The sequence below is a fragment of the Dermacentor albipictus genome, chromosome 8 (genome assembly GCF_038994185.2).
Source record: "Dermacentor albipictus isolate Rhodes 1998 colony chromosome 8, USDA_Dalb.pri_finalv2, whole genome shotgun sequence".
In the NCBI taxonomy this organism is placed as follows: domain Eukaryota; kingdom Metazoa; phylum Arthropoda; class Arachnida; order Ixodida; family Ixodidae; genus Dermacentor; species Dermacentor albipictus.
The window spans coordinates 76189540-76211196 of record NC_091828.1 but is presented as its reverse complement, the minus strand read 5'-3'; the positions used below and the strand labels follow the sequence as shown (position 1 = coordinate 76211196).

The following is a 21657-nucleotide window of genomic DNA, read 5'->3' as shown; positions in this document are numbered from 1 at the left end:
CCATAACTACAGTACACAGAAATTGCGCTTTTCTGATCGCTAATTCCACATCTTCATAAAACTGGTCTACTTCATCATCATCATGACTGCAGATTGGAGCCCAGACTCGTAGTACCTTTAATCTACTCCTCTTATTAGATTTTATTACGACTACTGCTAGCCTCTCATTATTGCTTGAGAATTGTCAATATTGCCCGCTACGTCCTTATGGATGAGGAATCCTTCTCCGCACTGCTTCTTATCTGGAAGTCCTCTATACAAGAGGACGTGGAAATAGTCAGCCGTGTAAGCCTCACCAGTTATTCTAACCTCACTAAGGCCAATGATATCGCAAACAATGCCTGATAGTTCTTCAAAGAGCACTACTGAACTAGATTCACTCGAGAGAGTTCTGGTGTTGAATGTTTCCAGGGTCAGTTTCCATTGGCCATACTGTAGCATGTACGGCATCAAAAGAACTAGCAACCATACGTCATGTAATGGTGTAGTGGTCTAGTACTTACGTCTCTATCAATTCTTTGCCTCTGGCAGAAACTGCGACTTTTTAAAGCGAAGCTCTTTATGGCTACGGTTGCATGCATTTTTTGTCTGGCGACAAATCTGCGTGTGCAAAAACTCAGCTCCCTAACTAGATGCAAATTCTCATCATGATATGCAAAAGCCTATGCCTGTCATCACTTGTTTATGCAGTTCCAGCAGATTAGTTATAATAGGCGCGATTTTCAAGCTCACTAGACTGTCAGGTAGAATTTTTCCTTGCTTACGGGGATATCAGTAATTCATGGTTTGTTTTACGTGATAGACAAATTTCTCGTTGCGTGGGCGTTGAAATGCTCCAGCATTTCTATGTCTACGGAGGTGGTGAGAGAATCTGTGTGCGTGCCTGTCTTCACGGTGACCGGTGATCAGGGCAATAAATGTGTTCGTACCTTTTTTTCATAATTCAGTGTGACCTCAGTGTCTTGTGCTTAAACATATTCGCTGGTCATCCATCTTCACAGAATAGAATGGCTCATGATTTCTCTTTTATTTCTAGCAGATAGCGCGCCAAACAGCCTGCAGACACACTAAGTGCTGTAGAAGTGCTGTGTCTAAATAGAGAGATCTCCATACCATTTTCAGAATTCCGTGCGAAGAAACATATTCAAAACTGTTGTCACAAAATATATGTTTAAACAGGTGGCATTCTATTGAGTTATATTACCTGAAAACTGGCCCACTAAGTTTTATATAGCCTGCACAGCTTAATACAATGACACGTATCAACTAGAGCTGAGATTGCATGCCCATGCTCAGGCACCTTGTTCAGTGAAATAACTTTTCTTCGTTCAAAGCTTTCACTGATGTTGCACTGCGGTAACCTGCCATCTTCCATGCAGATGTTTACACTGAACAGCATGCTTTAATTATTGTTTGACCAAGATGTTTTTTTTGTTTTTTTTTGACAAACGTCGTCTTCATCGTTGATGCTCTCAATGCTTCTTTTTGTATAGAATGCAGCAAAAGCAGTACAATGGCTTCCAATTTCGAGGTGCGATACTCACACAAGAATCCCACGCAACATTCTTTCTGTGTATACATATCTGGCGCACCCTTATTACACAAAAGAACTCTTCCTTGCACATAAAACTTACGTAAAGAACAACATAGCTGTAACAAGAAAACCCGCTGTCGTGAAGTCTGCGCTGCATACCAGAAAGACACATGCAAAGCCGAGGCCGGATAGCAATAAATATATTTTCTACAGACTAATTAGAAGATTTTACGCTCTTCCCTAAAACTATCAAACGAAAATTTTGAATGAAATTTCACATTTTGTAGATAAATTTAAAGAGTCGCTTGCAGGATTAACTTGCGCACTTGCGAATTAGTAACACAAAACCTACAGATCCTTCACTGTGTTATGAGAAGGCTCGGGAACGTCTTTTGCCCATTTCGCTTGGTTGGTTATTTTATTTATGACATCCAAATGTCAGGCCAGCTTCAGAAGCTGAGATTTTTTAGATGAGTCACGCGCTGTGCCAGCTCACATTAAACGCAGTCACTGCTGTTATTATAACACATTATCTCGAGATCGTGCTTTGCTTGTCGCCTCATAAAATTCAGTGGTAATACAAATCTTCCGTCGCACCTATATCATCAGGATCAGGTCACTAAGAGTACTGGTTCACTGTTTGCTATACTCAAATGAGATGGCTGATTGGTTATTTAGGGAGACCATGTCTGAATGGACCTGTAATTCCTAGTTTTCGAGTGTCGGTTCACATCACGGTGAGAAGCAAATGAATATTTGCAATGTAGTAACTTCATCGGAATATAAATAACAATCTTCAGAAGCTTGCAAGACCTCTGCCTTCCCTGGAGAAGTCAACGGTATCCATCTTGAAAATAAGAGGTATTGATTACAAGAAAACGCTGTGGTATCTCCGACAAAATCTACATTTGCGCGCGTGTAGTCTGACAATCTCGCGACTACGGTTCTTTCAGGAAACCTAAATCTACCAGTAACTATCTTTAATTCAGCCGCCAGGTAATAGTAAAAAAAAGCCTATAGGAGATTTGCTTCGTAAATAGGGATTACAATTGAGTGCTTTGGTTAAGCTCCCTATTGGAGCTTCCCTACTATGTTTTACCCAAAAGAACGTGTTGGACGCTGTGTGTGATTACATTAGAGTTACAAAATGGTTGCCGCGTTGATGCCAGTTTTCTTCGTATAAGCGCTATTATAATTGTTAATTAGTTCAAGTCTAAGTTATTCCGGTAACCTTACATTACATATTTTAATGCAATTACACAATTATCACTCTCGAGTACTCTAATAAACAACAATTTCTTCCCAGACGTTTCAACTTTTGGATTTATTTTTCGTTCCAATAAACAAAGTTGCGTTCAAACCACCCAATTTTCGACTGATCCCTTACTATGGTTACGTGCGATTTTTGTTAGCCTAATGAACGTCATTACCATAAACACGACCATAAATGCTGCGGTTTTCTTTTTCACCGCGTGATCACGTGGGCATTGGCTGATAATCGCCAGAAGAAGAAGACGACGTTAGCCGCGAGCGGTCGTTCTGCTGCTGCGCTCCGACAAAGCGACTTTTGAGCCCAGACGTTCCCCCAAGGTACAAGGCGTTGCAGGTCTCACCGTCTCTATCCGGCATAGTGACCCAGTCCTCAGCGACCTGACCAGTCACTGGACGTCCTCGCCTTTCATCCGCCACCTGTGCTCTCGAAACCATGAGTAGGCATTCTCTTCTACTTTATCATTGCCTAGGCCTCCCTATAAACGTTTTCGCTAATACGAAAACTATATAACTCTAATTCTTGCAACTTTCATGCAGGAAATGTACGCGTAGCGTCTACTCTTACTGATAACGTCTATTTTCTACTCAGAATTTAGGCAGTGCAAAAAAAAAATTACTTCACGTCCTGCTGTTTTTTGAACGTACGGATTTTAAATACAACCTAAAGAGTCATCTGAACGTCCGAAGGTACCGATGCATGTTTCGTTAGCGGCGATTCATCGACAGCATTGAACGCTCAAAACCAACGCACGAGTTTAGCTACGTTTACGTGAATCCGATAGAGAGAGAGCCCGAGTAGAATTTCGGGGCAGAATCCGGTGGTCGGTTTCACTTAAGCGCCAGGAGGTCAAGCCAAGCCAACGTAGAGGTGATTTATGCCGCAGGCGGGTCAGCTCGTCCGACGGGCTTTGCTAAGTGCATATAAAGGCGGCGGGGTGACGCTGGGTCACCTCGGTCTCTGACTCGACCCGCTAGTGTCGACTTTACGATAACGAAACTTATCACACGTTGGCGGGCTAGCTGGTTATAATTCACGATAGAGTGCATAAGCGCGACTGAACGAGGACGAAGAAAGAAACAGATACACACAGACAGCGCTTATTCTCTGTTTATCTGTTTCTTTCTACGTCCTCGTTCAGTCCCGCTTATACACTCTACCATGGAAGCTTATCAGTCGCATCGTAGAGGAGAGAAGGGAGTAATTTCAACCATCCGGGCTTCTTTAACGTGTCCACTGTGCACCATATCCAGCGATGCTGCCTCGGTGGGAATGTAGCACCTACGCCCAGGCATCGCACCTGCGACCTCATTATTAGCAGCACTGCGTCATAGCCACAGACCAACCACTGGATTATTCAATCAAATTTAGGCGCGACAGGCGTTTCGTAACCAACTTTCTGACGATAGGAAAATTATATTTTCTTATAATAATTGTTATGGCTACATATCAGAATGATCGCTTCGGTATGTGCTTCTGTAGAAATGACACCCCTAGAACATCATGTTCACATGGCGAGCTTTTGTGCCTCAGAAGTACTTAAGTTAGGCGACTTGAAACGTCCTCGTAAAAATTATAAAATAATTTTTTTTCCGCCCTGAAAGACCGCTTGCGTGGAGCTAATTGTTCTCGGCGCTTAATCTCATGTGAACGAGCCGCTTAAGTGACAGTGCAGCAGCCTCATAATCGCAAATTAAACACACCTACTTTGAGATGTGCTGTCGAGTAATTCACAGCCTACTTTTCAAAGGTCGCCTGAAGCACTGTGGCTCTTTGCCTACATCATGCACTTTGAGGGAGGACGAAATGCAGTGTTTGAACATTGCAGTTACGGCAGAGCTATTCGACTATATACAGTGCTATTAATATTATATTTAAAAAAATTGTTGGCGCATCCTCATTTTCGAGATCTTTCGAAACTTTAGTGCGATTACCAATATTTTGTTATGGATTTCTAATGGGTCCATATGTTTTTTTTTATTAGTATTATGACAATTGTATGACTATGTCATATACCCATTTTATCCGTAAATCGCGCAACATTGTGGTCACATCAGCAGACACACGAAGTGGCAATATCAATGCGAAACACAGTGCCGAATGATGCAACCATACATTATATGTCATAATTACAACTTCCTGGTTGAAGCACCTTACATAGCAACTCTGAATATCCTTAGTATAATGGCTACAATATCGTTGCACTGAGTTAGTACCCGCTTGCAGACGAGACACTATCGCATTAGTACATTCGATGCTGCATATCCCTTGTGTAACCTTGGCGCATCCATATATACTGTGTAATTTAACCAAGAATGTTCACAATCCAGTATCACGTATGTGGCGCCAAAGTGGTCTGTTCAGGCACAAATACCCAATAGCATGTACTCATTCAGCGAAGTTGTCCGCTAAGCCAGACAGCCGCCAACGGCAATTCACCTATCCGGGCACATACTCATCTGGTCGCCAAGAGAGCAGTCAGTACTTAACCTAGTGGCCCATCAAAGTAGAGTACCTGATCACTGAGGGAAATAGGTTAGATACAAAACAACAAACCGAAAAGTGGGCAAAGATCCCAAATAATGGGGAAATCACTAAAGTGTGTCTGCCAAAACAATTGCCACTTGACTGAAGCGTATGGAAATTTTTGCTCGCAGGAAACGCAAATGGTACTAACAACGTAGTAGAATGTAGACCCCATAAGCATGGGAAATTTCGGGTTTTCGAAAAGTTTTTCTTACACCACTGAAGTGAAACGGGCACTTCTCCAAGCTGAATGGAACTTCACTAAGAAATACCAATGGCAGTTTGTCCAGTGCAATGGTTTGTTTTATGCGCTCTGACAAACGCTTAACAAAAATGCCGCCTGCTTGACCGGATATTTCCCGTCTCCAAAGCGCCAATACTCAATATAATAACGGAATGATTCTTGTTAGGCTGTGATGTAGAGAAGGCCCTCTTCATAATAAAGCGCATGTTTTTAATGATGTTGTTTCATAACAAAGCGCATGTTTTTAATGATGTTGTTGTTCGTTTGTGGGGACTGATTCAAGGTTTGCAATGAAAGGAAAGCACTATGCGCTACGGAATGACTCTTTCTAAAGCGAGCAGGCAACGCCATGTTGTATAAAGTAGAATTATTCTGTGCTAACCTAAATACTGACGATCCGTATCTTTTACCACATCTCAATCTTTCAAGTGTACTTTAGAATGGTCCTTTCGGAGCATTCGAACACTTGATATTTTGAACAAATTTAGCTGATCATGCCGACGTCGAAAATCACGTCGTGCTCACGCAATTAACCACATTACTTCCAGAAGTGCAGAAAGTTGGGCTTGATGGTCCATCATTGCAGGTAAACCACGATGAATACAATCCGGGCAGGAATAGACGTAGACTGCGCTGTTTGCGTGTGCTATTGCCTCCGTATTTCTCACGCTGTGCCTAGTGTCATAACCGTATCATACCTTGCCTGGACGGCTAGCGCTCCTTTATGGGGGAACACTTCCGTGCTTACACTTCTCTCCGCAATGAAGCATTTTGCACAGCTAACTTTACTGTGCATTTTTCATATTCCCTTCATAATTTCGAATGGTTTTGAGAAAAGTGTTGATAAGCGCCTAAATTGTCATAATATTTCTCTCCTCAACAGGCGATGAGCAAACATCCGTAAGTATAAGTTTTACGACGAGAATTCTTTTCTCTATTCTTTAACTAATCACTTAACTAGAGAACGAAAATAACTCAAGGAAGATTTCGCCGACAGTAACATTCGTTAAAGTGAGTGCAGTTGCTACCTCAACAAAGAATTTGTGGAAAATGTTTTACATGTGCGCCAGAGCGTACTTCAGGCCACATTGTTAGCCAGAATTTATATTGATTAATGTATGAAATCTAGATGAATCACTTTATGAATCAATATGTTAAAATCACAAAATAGGAGCAGCAGCATAACAAAGTTGTTTCCAGGAATATGGGATCGCATCTAGTAAAACTGTACAGTGTTGTGCAACAATGTTGTTTGCATACAGACTGGAGATCCCAATGTGTGACTTCTTATTCAGGTTACAAAAGCGTTACTCATTTATTTAGAGCGGTCAATAGATTGTTGACGCTGAACGTGTGCCTATTTCGATGCAAATTACGTTTTAGAGCTTTTTATTTCGGGGTTCGTGAGTATTAGGTGTATTGACTGATTTTTTTTTTTTGCTCTGCCCTTATTACACAGACTACCAGACATTTAGAGATGATTACATGTGGCCGGTTAGTCGCAATCGAATGCATGCGTCTTTTATGTAAAATGAAGTTCTGCGAGCCACCTCTTGCTCGTATCTTTGACCATGGCCGTTTTACGCGACGCAGTGAGGCCATGAGAAATCCCAATAAGCTTGCTGTGTAGTGTGCCCTGCCGAAAGGTATGCTGTATAAAACACACGCAGGCCTTGCTTTCGTACAGCATACCTAACTTAACCTGACCAAAAACCTAATGACGCAGGGTGGCGATGAAAGCGATTCCCCTGTCGCTCCTGCTGGCCAGGCAAACTCTACCGCAGCGCTCGCCGACGCTGCCCCAGCGGCACCCGAAGAGCTGGTTCCAGCCACGTGAGACCAATTTCTGCTGCAGATTTACAAAGCTGAGACCCGCAGACTAGCAGGGATACATTTCTGTTTCATGCGTTAGCATTTTAGGGGTATTTCACGCACCTTTCTAGCGATTATCTATCTATCTATCTATCTATCTATCTATCTATCTATCTATCTATCTATCTATCTATCTATCTATCTATCTATCTATCTATCTATCTATCTATCTATCTATCTATCTATCTATCTATCTATCTATCTATCTATCTATTTATCAAACTATCTATCTATCCATCCGTTTTCCGCCTACCGGATTCACTGGATAGGTCGTCGTGGGATGGGTAGCCCATCGGGCTGCTGTGCTGAGGTAACACCAATGAAAACGACCATCACACCAACTGGGGTCACTGAGAATGTGGCAATGTGCGCATACGTGCCAATTTTCAACAGACCTTTTACACGCCGACATGGCTCGCTGTAGACCCTTGACTAAGTAGGTGCAGCTGTATGAAGAAAGTCTTTTGCGCCGACTAGGAGCACCGGGCATGCGCCACTCAGTCGGTGCTGGTCTCCAGCAAAGCTCTTTGATGCCAACTTGTTGCCCCAAATATGTGCCAGTAGGTGCCTGGCGCTCTTTAATGAATGTCTTTTATGCGAACTTGGGTAACCAGGTATGTAACTACAATAATGAAAAAAAATATCTCGATTCTCTTTGGTGCTGAACGGAATCCAGCCCACGTCACAAGGGTTCCTCAAAGGAAACAACCCGACGCATTTCCAGGCTGCGTGACAAAATGCACTGGCTATGTTCCACTTTTCAATCAATGTCTTTTAAGCCAATCTTTTAGCCAGCTGCACCGTTAATGCACTGGATAATGTGCCGCCCTTAAAGGGAAGCTGAAGGGTTTTCCAGAAAAAATGAGTGAAGAGCTGTACATAATGGGTTTTAAGCCTCTGAATTCGAATATCGCATCGAAATTGAGCGAAAGAAAGCGCAACAGACCTTATTTCAACGAAACGTGTAGCAGCAGACTCGGGGAAACTCGCCCGCCTCGTTTGCGCCTGTGATTAGTCGGGTGCCTCGTGACGTCAAAAATGGTGTTCATCTGGACCGACCGCTGCCGCTACACATGAAGCACGGTGCAAGGTGGTTTGGCGCTGTTGTTTTACTGATACGGTAGTGGTAAATTTCGATAACTTGCGTTTTTCTGAGAAGTTCTGCGTTGCTCTCTACATGTAGGAGCCGATTGCCAGGAGCCGGCCTGTCGAAGAAGCAAAAGATGCTGGTAGCAAGCAGTGATTTCGACGGGAATGAAAGAGGATTTTATCGTGTTAGAAATGTTCTTTGCTGAGTATGTTATTTGCAAAGCTGCATTCAGCGATCTAATAAGTTCGTTTCCGGGCAAACAACTGCACTGTTATGGTCCTACATGCCTCCTCGTGGAACGTAAGCGGGGATGCGATCGTCGCCATTTGTGCGCTGCCCCAAAGCGGTCGGCAATCTACACAGACGGTTTACATGCGGGAATAGTTTTCCGGCTATTGCAACACGTGTAGTGACCTTCATCAGCGCTCCATCCCGACGATATGTACTCGTAACTGGAGCCGTAAAGGCGGTGAATTCCGTGGGCTACATGGGATGGCCGGTTTCTCTCTGTGCGCGAGAGAAGAGGGAGCGCAGCGTCCTGGCATGCGCTGGCTTTCAAACACATGCAAATTTTACACTTGCACTGGGTTATTGTAGCTGCATGTAGGCTGTTCCACAACACACGTGCGAATAGAAAATTGCGTCAAGGTAAACCTGCGTCAAGGCTGGGAAGTAAATATGCACCTTCCGTTCAGCTTGCTAACACGAAGGATCTAGCAGTAAATCAAAATCAAGGTTTGGACGAGTTCGTGTATTCATAAGGTCCCAGTTACGATCCCTGCGCCCGCACCCGTCTTCATGTGTTCCTTGCTTCGACCTTTTCGCGCTGCGTTTAGAAAGCCTGCTAGCAGCAAGTCGTACTCTCACTAATTCACGCATCACTGATAAACTCAGGTAGTAATCGTCGTCAGGAAAGTGGTTAGAGCACAGCACTGTTGTTCTTGAGCGCTAGAAATTTCAGTTCGCAGCAGCCTCCCACTTAGCTGAAACCTTCTTGCGGGAAGTAATGAAGCATCGGAACATCGTCGCGGCCGCTGGTGTTCGTGCAACCGCAGACTGCACTGAACGGCAGCACGACGGGCCCACCACCTCGATTGATGCTGCGCGCGTCAACTACCACTCTGCATAGACAGAAACAAAGGAATGCGAGGTCGAGTGAAGCAGTTTATGACGGCACGCACGCAGAAACTTGCACGGTCAGGCACGGTCGCGGAGGCTGCGAAGGAACGGAACAACAGTGCTGACGTCACTACGCCGCGGTTCCCGGGCCCCTCTCGCATCGTCAGCAGCAGCGCGCGGCGCTCGACGGGGGGCGGAGCGACAGAGCAATGTTAACCGACGATTACGTCGCTCCTAAGTAAAAAATCGCCCCCCCCAAAAAAAAAAATTCACCTGCGTGGCTTATAAGGTTCCCGCATCCGTCAATGAGCGTCTTATTGAATTCGAGAGAATCTTCAGTTTCCCTTTAAGTTAACGTTTCGTCGACTGGGCTCACTGGTTACGTGCCACTGAGTGTGCGACGAGAGGAGGAACAATTCTCAGCGTTCGCCCGTTTCTGCGTGCCGCGCTTCTGGTCTCGGAGGCCATGCGCGCATGTCTCGGGAGTGCCACTAGATGGCGCAGCATGTCGGGAACGAAGCTATAAAGCGGAGTCTCGTTGTCGCACGACGCGTTTCTCAGTGTTGGCATGCACCGGCGCGCCATCCATTCTGGAGGTCTCGCGCAGGCTAGGCACTGAACGAGCTAAATGTCGCTGAGTGTTCCTGGGGAAGCGCGAAAGAAGAATCCCGTCGCAGTACGCGCCCTATACCTAACTCGCTTCCACAGTGCCAATTAGTCGTTGTACAAGGTGTCCCAACCAACTTTAGTCAGGGTTTAAGAATGTGCAAATGCCAAGTAGCTGCAGTGAACAAGCGTAATGTTGTTAGTCGACGCCTGGAGATACTCTAACGGGCTTCTCCATTCCGTCTAATTAAATAATTATTCTTAATTATTTAATCAACTTCTCAAATATTGTAATTAGGTGAAAAGTGGGCATAATAAAATTGTATAACAACATGAAAAATTCCCGATACAGCTTTCTGTCGCTCAGTACGTGATACATAAAAGAGTTTCCGAGCGTGAAAGAAAGTCCCAAATGTACGCAAAATGGCCGCGCGACTGGCCGTGCGACGCACTTTGCGTGCGTTCTTTTGTGTTCTTTGCGTGTTTGCAGTTCCTTTTCCTTAAAATGAGATAGAAATGGACAAGTAGAGTTTTATTTCGTCTTGTATTATAACACAAGAAAGTTTTTTGCAACGAGTGTTTCAGTACTAGCGACAGAACTTAACTGAGGAGTGCTTTTGTCATAGGGCAAGTACTTGAATGTGCCAGGAATGCCTCTAATCATGTCCCGCATTAACCTCAATTTCGGAATTATTAACGCTCTGTCAGCGATCATATGCAGGCCTTAGATATTCTCGAGCACTAATCTGTCACTTTAGCTTGACTTAATATTTGCCTTTATTGTCCCTTTAGGTTGAAGAACAAAATTTGGAGTACCCCTAAGCTTCGCCTTTAAGAGTGTTACGAGATAGCATTCAAAGATCCCTGACTGGTTCCCACGCTTACCGCCAACTGCAGGTTATGTAACCGTAATGTTTTCCTAGAAACGCCCACGCCTAACGTTGTGCATGAAGGTGGGCTTCATGGGGCGCGCCGCTCCTACTAAGACAGACCTCGAACGGCAGCTGAAAAAGGGGTCTGTGTTTGAGTTTTCGCGTAACATAATTATGTTTTCTCGTATATTCAATTTACAATCCAACGCCATCATGGCTGGAGGTTGTGCGTAATTTGTACTGCGCGAAGTTTCTGACACTTTTTACTTTGAGGAATGCAATTAGTTCCGTAACCACTATGCATCACGTGGAGGGCCTGCGTAGATTGGGATGCGGGGTTCGGGATGATTTTTTTCGTAGGGACGTCGTTACCGCCACTGACGCCGGTTTTCTGCGACAAGAAACCCTTAACGCTAACCCGTTATTATTGCGGCGCACTTGCAGTGAAAGCCCGATTCGACACGTGCCAACATAGGAGAGGCACGCGCACGCTTAATCCATAGGTTTCTTATGCACATGGCGCTCACGTGGCTCACAAGGCGCCCAGTACAAAACTGGAAATCTTTTACCAGGTACCAAATTGTCGTTGCCCATAATATAAAAAAGCGTGGAGCAAGGAAAAATGCGTGCATTCATATTTTCGGAACGAAGCGGTAATGCCTATAGAAGTATTCAAGTGCATCAACACGAAACGGGGAAGAGGAGAGCCCTTAACTTTATCAGAGAACACTTTCGTTCCTTGAAAGTCTTCCTCGCATATCATTTTGAGGGCCTAATGAAATACTGCTATGTTTTATTATAATGGTTAACCTTTATATTTCGAAGAATTCCTGTCGAGTGAGACTGGGTTTTGCTGGCGGGTAACTGGCCATTTTCGTGGGGCCGATCTCGAAGGCACTGCTCTCTGACACAGCGTCTCAAACAGTGCCCTAAGACTCCGTTAGGGAGCGACAGGCAGTTACCGCACGCCCTGATAGCACGGAATCTGACCTTCAGACCACGTAGATTGCCGATAAAACTATGCACAATCAACTATGTCGTCGCACCTGGGTTCTCTGATTGCCGCAGTAGAACGCTTCCGTTCTTCTATAAGGGCTGATTCCCGACAGCAATGACGCGCATTGGACTCGCTCCAGCCTTACCGGTTAATCCACCACTAAAACCTTCAGTGATGTCACTGGTAAAAACGTGGTAGAAACCGCAAACATTGAGCAGATGAATTGAATAATCATGTCATGTGATATACAAATGTGTGATTGTAGCTTTGAAAACATAAAATCTTGAACTTGTGGGAAATCATTATTTTTCAGACGAGCTTTGCCTACAGGCAACAGACCAGAGAAAAAATGCATGGCAAGATGAACATTATTTCTGTTTCGCTTCATAAAATTACCACGGTTCGTGAGTACCATGTCAACTCAGAAGTGTCTAGGCATTTTTATTCGCTGCAAGAATAACAATAAGAATGTCTGGCAGCTAGCAAGGGACAAATTTGATGCCGCGTGATGGAACCGTAAATGCTATGGTGTGATTTCAGAAATGTTTACGTACAATTGTAAAATCGTACTTGAACACCGCATTTAAAAACATTGTATGTTCACTAAAAGTAAATCTGTAAAATCCAAAATCACGTTTTTTCTCTGTCCTTCGGCGACTGTCCTTCGGCGACCTGTCGGCGACTCTTACAACGCCGCTCCTCTAAGCGGGCGCTGTATCTTGAACGATTAGATAAGCGCCATTCACGAAGTTTAGATCACGTTCTCAGGAAAAGTATTCATAATGCTTAAATGCGTGAAGGGTGAGGCTTAAACACCATTTCGTTTTTACCGTAGGAGTTCTTTCGCTCATATGCACCTGTATTTTTTTTTTCGTCTTGCCGGAAGAGGCTCCAAGTTGCCGGTGCCCAAGAAGACGACGCAGACCTCGAGACGCTAAATGCTTGAAAAAAACAAATAAAGTTTCTCTCTCTCTCTCTCTCTCGTCTAATTTTGACAAATACTTATATTGCTTTCCGCACGTTCAATATTCCTTGCAGGGAGACGTCAGCCTTCACGATCCTGGCCGGCATCGCCGCAATCCTAACAGTGGGCGTGGCCGCCATCGCTCTCACTTGGTATCTCTTGAAAGAGACGCGTGAGTTCGCATCTGCTTATCAATGACTACTGTGGTTACTCAGCGATGCGTTATTACTTTTTAAGGATCCCTGTGTTCACTATGCGTTCTAATTTCTTTTAAACGCATACTGCATAATAGCGCTTCTCGAAACGTCCGAAAGCAACGTGCTTGTAGCTTCATGGATGATACTTTATATTTACAGGGTGCGTACATATTAAGAAGGAGTAACTTTTTTATAGAATAGCATCGACGTAGTATACCGCCATTCGGCCTTTTGAGATAGATTACCTTTGCGACAAACTTCATTTTCCGGAGAAATAAAAAATTCACCCCGTTACCTTTCGAACATTTCCAATTCGAGGACCATTTCATAATTGCAAAATCAGGGCCAATTGCTACTTGAATTCTTAACCTTAACAAATATGCCGAGACCATAACCAGTGTTAGCATACCTGTTCTAAAAATGTGCTACAAATCAAATAAGAAATAAGCAGATATGACTCACCTAGCGGCCGGGCTTGTGTTCAAGCACAAAATTCCTCCTAATGTGAATAATTGCGATGTTATTATTGCTTTAGCACTTATAGAAAACTTCAGGCATTTTTCGGGGCTATCTATGCAATCCTTGCCTTGCAATCCGTAACAAAAAGTTTGAAATTGAGATATTATGAGAGACTGGTTTTATGAAAGTTGCCTTACTGCATAGAAACTGTACCAATAAATGCATGCTGCTATGCGCCACAAACATGTGCTTGGACGTGAGAACCGAGCCTTGAGGTTGAGTTAAAGCGACAGCGTTTAAGCGGAAGCTTTAACCCCGAGCGAGCACCAATGCCGCCTATTCAAATGCATGAAAAACATCGAAACTCTTTCCTGAGTTAACCTCTGGGTCTATTTTAATCAAAGCTTTTTTTTTTTATTCTGCGAGAACGTTAAACTCTACTGACTGTGTCAAGCGGTATCAAGGGAAGTTTTGATTGCGTCAGTGAAAGCTCTTACAAATTTTTAAAAGGTGAAAGTTTAAAAAAGACGGAAGCCAAAGGCTTGCAAATTTTTCCCTCTGCGCAAAAAACCAGATATCGCAATTCTGTAGATTGCATCCAGTAGAGCATCTGAAGCGCACAAGTTGGCTGTATAATTTTGCCGCTTATGTGAGTTCGTTACAATGTCTACGATGACTTCGCAAAAATTATACTCGCGTAAGTACGGAATGTACATCAATTGTATTCACATTAAATGTGCTTTCAAGTACAACTTAAAGCATGGTGATATCAGTTTTCATTGCTGAGTTAGAGTTGTAACCTTAGTAGTTCCTTTTCTAAATTTTGCCATTTCCGACAATCTTTATAAAAAATTCGACAGCCTAAATCAAGAATCCCCTTCCAACACCCCCAAGCTTCCAACTTTTTTCCTTTAAATAGAATAAACACCACCAAATTTGGTGCACTGGCAACCGAGAAAAGGGGTCTTTCCTTTACCAACTGTGTATATAAAGGAACCCAAGAGCTGAAGCTATTTTGCTTGAGGGCTGCTATCTTCTCTCCCCTTTCTCTTATTTCGAATGCATTCTGTAACTATAGTAGACAGCCTGTTATCTTCCACACGCAATACTGGTGCTGCCTAAACCCATTTCGTCATCCTTCTGCCCGCTATAATATGACCTGACCACGTTTCACCTCAAATAGGGACTTCTTTGCATCGTTCACTAGAGGCACGTAGCTTTGCATTTATCTACCACGCTACGTGGCTGGTGCGGAAGCCGCAATTATCTGCCACGCCTTCTTTGTGTGCTTGAAAGGGGCAAGGCTGCCCGATGCACTAAATTATTACATGATAGAGTGCGGGGCCTACTTTGGTAGCGTTCGATTTCATTACGTAGTACTACTTCCCAGTTTTTTTTTTCTTATCGCACAGGTGGCAACAAGCATTACACTTTCGGTTGCTAAAGGCCGACACTTACGCACTGACCATGAAAGACACACGTTTGCTGACGCAGTTCCATAGAGATTAATACAACTGGAAGCATTTCCCATCGAAAGTGACCACGGGAGGGCGATCTGTGATAACTAGACGGGACACTACACCGGCGGGCTTCAAGTTCCAAAAATAAACAATCTACCCGAAATATTCACGCCCAAAATTTTAGAGACATTTCAACTTCCACTCTCAGACAACGCCCTGTGAGTTCTAATGTTCGAAAAATCGGTGATAATGCACGCGCTAACGCCTAGCATCATGTGCTGCCGCGCGCCCAACGTCTTACCTGAACTGAACTAAAAGATAACAAAAACAAAAACATGGTTCGCGTGCCCCATTCAAACTAACGAAGCCGTGTCCGACCTAGAATCGGTGCAGTAATGACCGATATTAATGTTTCCCTTATCCGTTCGTTCAAGGCGCTCGGCTATACAGGAAAAGCGAACGTGTTGGCTCATCGGCGATCTTGTATGTATAGTTTTTCGTTTAGTTTATTGCTGTGAAATTGACGTAGCAATTGGGAAACACATTTTAGGCTTCTCGCGCTGCGCAGTTACGGCGACCTGAAAGCGAAGTCATAAGTGTTTTAAACATCTGGAATCCTCTAATCAACTCTGTAGTTTCTTTGTAAAGCTTCTCTGACTGCGCGAAATCGGCTAGAATCATTAAATGATTCCATAGCCTATTTTACCTGCAACATCGAACGCCATTTGGAACGGGCTTTTAGAAAGAGAAAGTTTGTACAGCTCACTTGAGGCTTAGGGCTGAGCGCTGCCGAATTCATTTGTCCCGGGCATTTTTAAATGTCAGATTCTTTGGTGAGATATTCACGTTGTACGGCGTTTTAAAACGGCGCGAGAAATCCAAGCCAATTACCACTCGCGTTCGTTATAGTGTGCTGTATAAAGTTTTCATGCTCGGAATTCCTTTGTTATATGTTTCTAGGAGAGCTCGTCATCATGGGTGATACGTGCTACTCCTTTCTTAGGCAAACAGTACATATAAAAATAGGCCGGCTCAAGGAATTCTTGTGCTTGGCACATTTTTGGTGCCCAAGTTTGTGTCTCAGAAAGCTTTCTTTCTCGCACGCCGACAGCAGCCGAAAAGGAGCCGCGGAACCCACTGCTGACAACTAAGAAGACGATCACCAAACCCACACCGTCGCCAGGTGAACATAGACATGTTCGCTTGTGGTTACATATATATATGTATACACCAAGGACAGCATAGGGAAACTTACTTGTACTTACTAAATGCGTTAAACGAAATGATAAATGGCAGTGAAATTGGACGGAAATACAGCTTGCCGCCGATGGGCAACGATCCCACGTCTTCGATTCACCAGCGTAAGGCGAAGACGCGGTATCGCTCCCCAGCTGCGGCAAATTATAATTTTCATCCACTTTCACTGCCATTAATTCATTATTTCTTCATTTGAATTAGTAAGCACAGGTAATTTCCTCTGTGTTGCACTTGGTGTCCTTATTTGTTGGCTTCTCATGCTCTAAATTAATAAGAACCGGGCCCCTTGGTAACCCCCTTTCTTCTCGTTCATTATATATGTATACATACATATCAAATTAAATCAACAATGACACCCCCGAAAACGATAGCGTGAATGACATTTTCATCGGAATGTAGAAATAATAAATAAAGGGACTTTCATTGCCCTCTTTTTGTGATTCCTATATTTGTATTACAATAGAACATGTAATTCACCCTAAGGTTTCCTTTGAGTCATCGTCTGTTGTTTTCATGTGATCGTGATTCACGAAAATCGGGGCCCCTCGGTTCCCCTTCTTCTCGGGGTATACGCGCTGTTTCACGTAACTTGAATGAACGGTTTAAAAGAAGTGGTTAACTGTAGCACGGTACAACAAACGACATATGGTTTGCCGTCCCATGCCGCTCCTGAACATTTGTTATGTTCCGCGCAATTAGTTGATGAACTAAGAACAATTCATTTTTTTTAATATTTACTTTAGGGCCAAGTGCATTTCATTCATTACGAATACAGGAGGTTCAGAAAAGACCGATTCACTTTTTGAGGCAGGCTAGGTGTTATTTCGGCGTCTAAAGAATGACCGAGAAATATGACATTAACCAAGCGACGGTGATCATGCGCTATCGTATTACAGCCCTCTCGGCCATGCTTCGAGCGTAAGAACCACTCGCGTGGTAAGCCTAAATCTTATCAGGGACGTCAGTGCCTCCTCTCCGCGCGCAGTGACGTAGTGTGACGCATGACGCCGATGCCTTTTAAACCCGCGGGCACTCACTTCGCCGCCAATGCACGCGCACGGGTATTTCGCTCGAAGCTCGGTTGAGAGCGCCGCAATACGGAAGCTCATGACCCGGGTTGTCTGGTTTCATTGTGCATTTCGCGGTAGTTACTTAAGCGACGAAAAAAAACCGTCACGCGGCATGTACACTCCGCCACAGTATATTGTGGGGCGCGCCAGCGCGGAGCAATATAGTGTGGCCATATAGTGTGGCAATATAGTGTGGCAATATATAGTGTGCCATATAGTTTGGCAATATATACAGTGTGGCAATATAGTGTAGCCTCACTTCTATTTTGCATAATGAATCCTTACCAACTAGCTCAGCTTTCTGTCGTTCTAAGCGCGGTGCGAAAGGAGCGAAACGCCCCTACTCCTTCCCTTCTAGCCGCGCACCCCTGGTGTCGAGACCGACGCCTGCGCGCATGCTTGTCCCTCCTAGGCTGCAAGCGTGCATGTTTCTGCGCTTCCTCCTTGCGCGCCGGCGATATGCTAATGTAGCAGCTAGGCCAGGATTAGATCCTGCCACGTCGTGCTTAGCAGAGCAACGCCATAGCCACTAAGTGACCGCGGCGGGCTTACTTATTTGTATATCGTTAATAAATAAGTGGAGTTATTTGTCACACAACCAGGCGACGTGACATCCAAAGGTTTCCTCACCAGGATAAGTCCAAATTAGAAAATTTCATTTCATTCATTTAATATTTATCATTACTGATAGCCGTAAAGCCTTTAGTGGGTGAATGCGAATAACCCAGCATGTGCACACAGCCACAAGTACAACATTTATACAAGCCTACTTCAATAAACTGGAAACCAACAACCACGATAACGCGATTGCCGAGCAGCCATGTGGGTACAGGCCGCAAATACAACATCTTTATCGACCGAGAGTCAAGGGTTTCAGAACACTCAAAATCGGAACTTCTGGGAAAGTCATTACAAGAAAGACCAAAGGATGACAAGAATTTCGGTTCGGTTAAGTAACGGTACAAACAATGCTCTAAATTTAGCAGGTTGTCGGCTTGTAAGAGGTCCTGAGGCAGGTAATTTTATTCCTCTATTGTTCTTGTAAAGAAACAGTACATAAAGAAGTTAATTCGGACCCTCATGGGTGTAATCTGATTTTTGTGAGAAGTTCGCACACCTCGCTAGGAACGCTGCTTCAAGTAGGGGCTTGACTTTAGGTTGAAGTGGTTATTGCGCAACAGATAAAGAAATTTTAGCCTGGAGACCTTTCTTAGGCTTGAAAGTGAAGGTAAGTTTAGCTCACGGAGCATGTCAGTCACTGAATTTGTAAATTTACATCTAGTTAAAATGAACGTAGCCGCCCTTCTCTTAACTTTTCCAATCTTACCAACTTGGTTTGCATGAAGCGGATCCCATACGACGCTATCATATTTCAGTGTTGGATGTACCAGTGCGAGATAGGTAATTTCGGTGTTAGAGCATATGTTATTGATATGTGTGTGCAATTTAGATATTATGGTGTAGTGACGCCTAAATATTTGAAATAATTGACTCGTGTGAAAAACTGCCTGTTCATTTCGTAATAAACAACGTACATTTTGTTTCGTTTTGTCTCTGCTTGCAGTATATGATATTTTTGCATAATCAATTTTCATTTTGTTTACTGTGCACCAGTGAATAAATAGTGTTCAATCCAGAGTTGAATATGAACTGGTCTTGTTTTAAGATAACCTAATAAATTAAACAATCATCCGCGAACAGGTGGACTGTAACATGAGGCAAGATGGAAACTGCAATGTCATTGATGCAGCATAAAATTAATATGTAACCTGGCACAGACTCCTGAGGGACGCCAGAGGGTACCCCCAGGACGTCAAATATTGAGTCATTTGCTTCCACGAACTGAGTTCTGTTGGTGAGGTGTGGTTTTATCCCCAACACAGTATTTCTGTTAACACCTGTGTCAAGCAGCTTATTAACAAGTTCTTCTTGCGGAACAGAGACAAATGTTTCGGACATGTCCAAGCAAATTGCATATCCACTTGATCTCTGTCATCGATTGCCTTAGAAAAATCATGCAGTGTTTCTAGAAGTTGGGTAACAGCATTTAACTACCGTCTCAAACCATGTTGATTGGGAATTAGCTACTTGGTGTCCTCAAGGTGTTTGGATAAGCCCTTTGCTAAAACATGTGCAAGTTTCTTCAAACAGGTGCAAGTTATAAAAATAAGTCAATGGTCATCAGGAATGTGCTTGCTTCGAGATTGTTGTAATTGGACTATTTTAGCCTATAACCAATAAGCTGCCAAGCAATATTGCTCCAAAGAAGCCTTAAATATGACAGGCAAATATTCAGAGACCCATTCGGCGTATCGCATCAGAAACTCGTTAGGAATACAATCAGGCACACGCGACTTTTGTGTTTAAATTAAGTGGGAGAGAAAATATATCCTGTTCAGGCAAAACAACATCCAGCATGGCAAATCGCAGTGCGCACCTTCCTGTACTGAAATTCGGAGGCAAAGAACTAGGAAGGGTGAACACAGAATGAAAATAAGCATTGCATCTGTTGGCGATTTCTGATTGGTCGCTCATGAAACAACCATCCGTGTCATTGAACCTCATTTTTTCGTACGAGGGTGAAGGGTGACGCCAAAAACACTGTGGGGAAGCTTTCATGAATTGGGTGAGCTTTTCTGAAACATAATCATCTTTCTCTGAAACCTGCTTCTTTTTAAGCATCAAAGAAAGGCGCGAGGTTTCATTTGTATATTCTTCTCGCTCCGTTTTCTGCATGTTATCGTACGTTTAGGCTGGAGAATCTCACGATTTATCTAGTTAGATATACGCCTGGAGAAGAATATGTAGAAAAAAGTTAGACATTTGTGAAATTCGAGACATGCGGAAGTTTGGCGAAATTTTCTCCAGTACTAATCATCATTCTCATGCTATTGAGTGAAAATATTTTTTTGTACCAACTGCAATTTTTTTTTTGCTGTTACACCGATGTACTACATTGTTGCATTTGTGGTGGTTAAGTTTTTTATATTTACCATGGGAGAATCTCTTTTACAATAACGCAATATGTGTTAATAATCACATTATATCGGTAATACGACAGTGATAATGATAAACTTGATTTTAAGAAGTTATCAGGGTTCGCTCAGATTTTTCTTTTAGTTACGTGAGCAGCGCACAAACTCACAACAGAAAGACAACCATTCAATCGGCGCTCTAACAATTCAAATATTTATTTAGAAATAACATGCTAGTTAATAATTGAAAAGAAAGATGTGGGTCACTTGCATGATACTCGTCACGCATTCAAAAACAATAACAGCGATCACGCCTTTCAATATTTCAACCAACCGTAGACTTGCGCTCTTGTCTCGTCTTGTTTTTGTTCTCGGTGCCAGCTTGCCTGCGGGTCTTTAATGAACAGCTTTGAAATCGCGCTCTTTTTCTATCCACTTACAGTTTATTTCTTTTTGTATTTCGTTCACTTGCACCAGGCGTACGGGGGCCGCCGATGATCTGCACGTACAACATTGAAAAATTCTCAAAGAAGTCACCACTCCCTAGCGACGGCCTTTGTGACCAGATATACCTAGACTCTGTGTGCAGAGACCTGAACTGCAGCAGAGGTATACGGTGGACCCTCACAGGAGCTCTCCCTGAGTTTCTCGAAGTTCTTAAAACAGCAAGAACCGCCAACAAGACAACAAGGTTCGGCCTGGCTTTGGACTCTCAGTAAGTTTTCGGGCATCTCAAGCTTGCTTGCTTCTGCGCCCAAGACACAACGACTGAGCCCAGTTTCAAAGATCCAACCTATAGTAAACTGCAGCTTATCGCTAAAACTTTTCTTCACTAAGACTGCTCGCAAGAAATTTGTAAAACAACACCCAATTACGAAGAGGTTCTTTCCACTCCGCTTTGTTCAAAGAGAATGAAACCATGAATTTGTCAGTGTCCTCCCGACTGCCCGATTTGCATAAGTCAGATTGCTAGAGATTGTCCGAAATTGCAACGATCTTTTATCGGATATAGTGAAGGCTCTTTATGTGCTGCATGTAAGTGCGCTTGGCTGTTTCCCGAGCACAGTTCGTCGTTTTACTGACGTCCATAGCTCTGTACGGCTTCCTGGCAATGGCGTCATTCGATCGCGTCATCTCTCTTTGCG

General features: G+C 43.6%; 1 protein-coding gene across 6 annotated transcripts in view; it reads left to right on the top strand.

Moving 5' to 3' along the window:
• Nucleotides 1-3054: 3054 nt before the first annotated feature.
• Nucleotides 3055-21657, top strand: part of LOC135921011 (uncharacterized) — a 58858-nt gene continuing 40255 nt past the window's right edge. For 5 of the 6 annotated variants that reach the window (XM_065455335.1, XM_065455329.1, XM_065455319.1 and 2 more), the window contains exons 1-6: nt 3055-3243; nt 6458-6474; nt 7301-7407; nt 13169-13266; nt 16322-16393; nt 20990-21227. In XM_065455335.1, coding sequence (XP_065311407.1) covers nt 3240-3243; nt 6458-6474; nt 7301-7407; nt 13169-13266; nt 16322-16393; nt 20990-21227 — 536 coding nt within the window. In that variant the 5' untranslated portion in view covers nt 3055-3239. The remainder of the gene's footprint in view (nt 3244-6457; nt 6475-7300; nt 7408-13168; nt 13267-16321; nt 16394-20989; nt 21228-21657) is intronic. The other variant, XM_065455311.1, reaches the window with a different exon arrangement.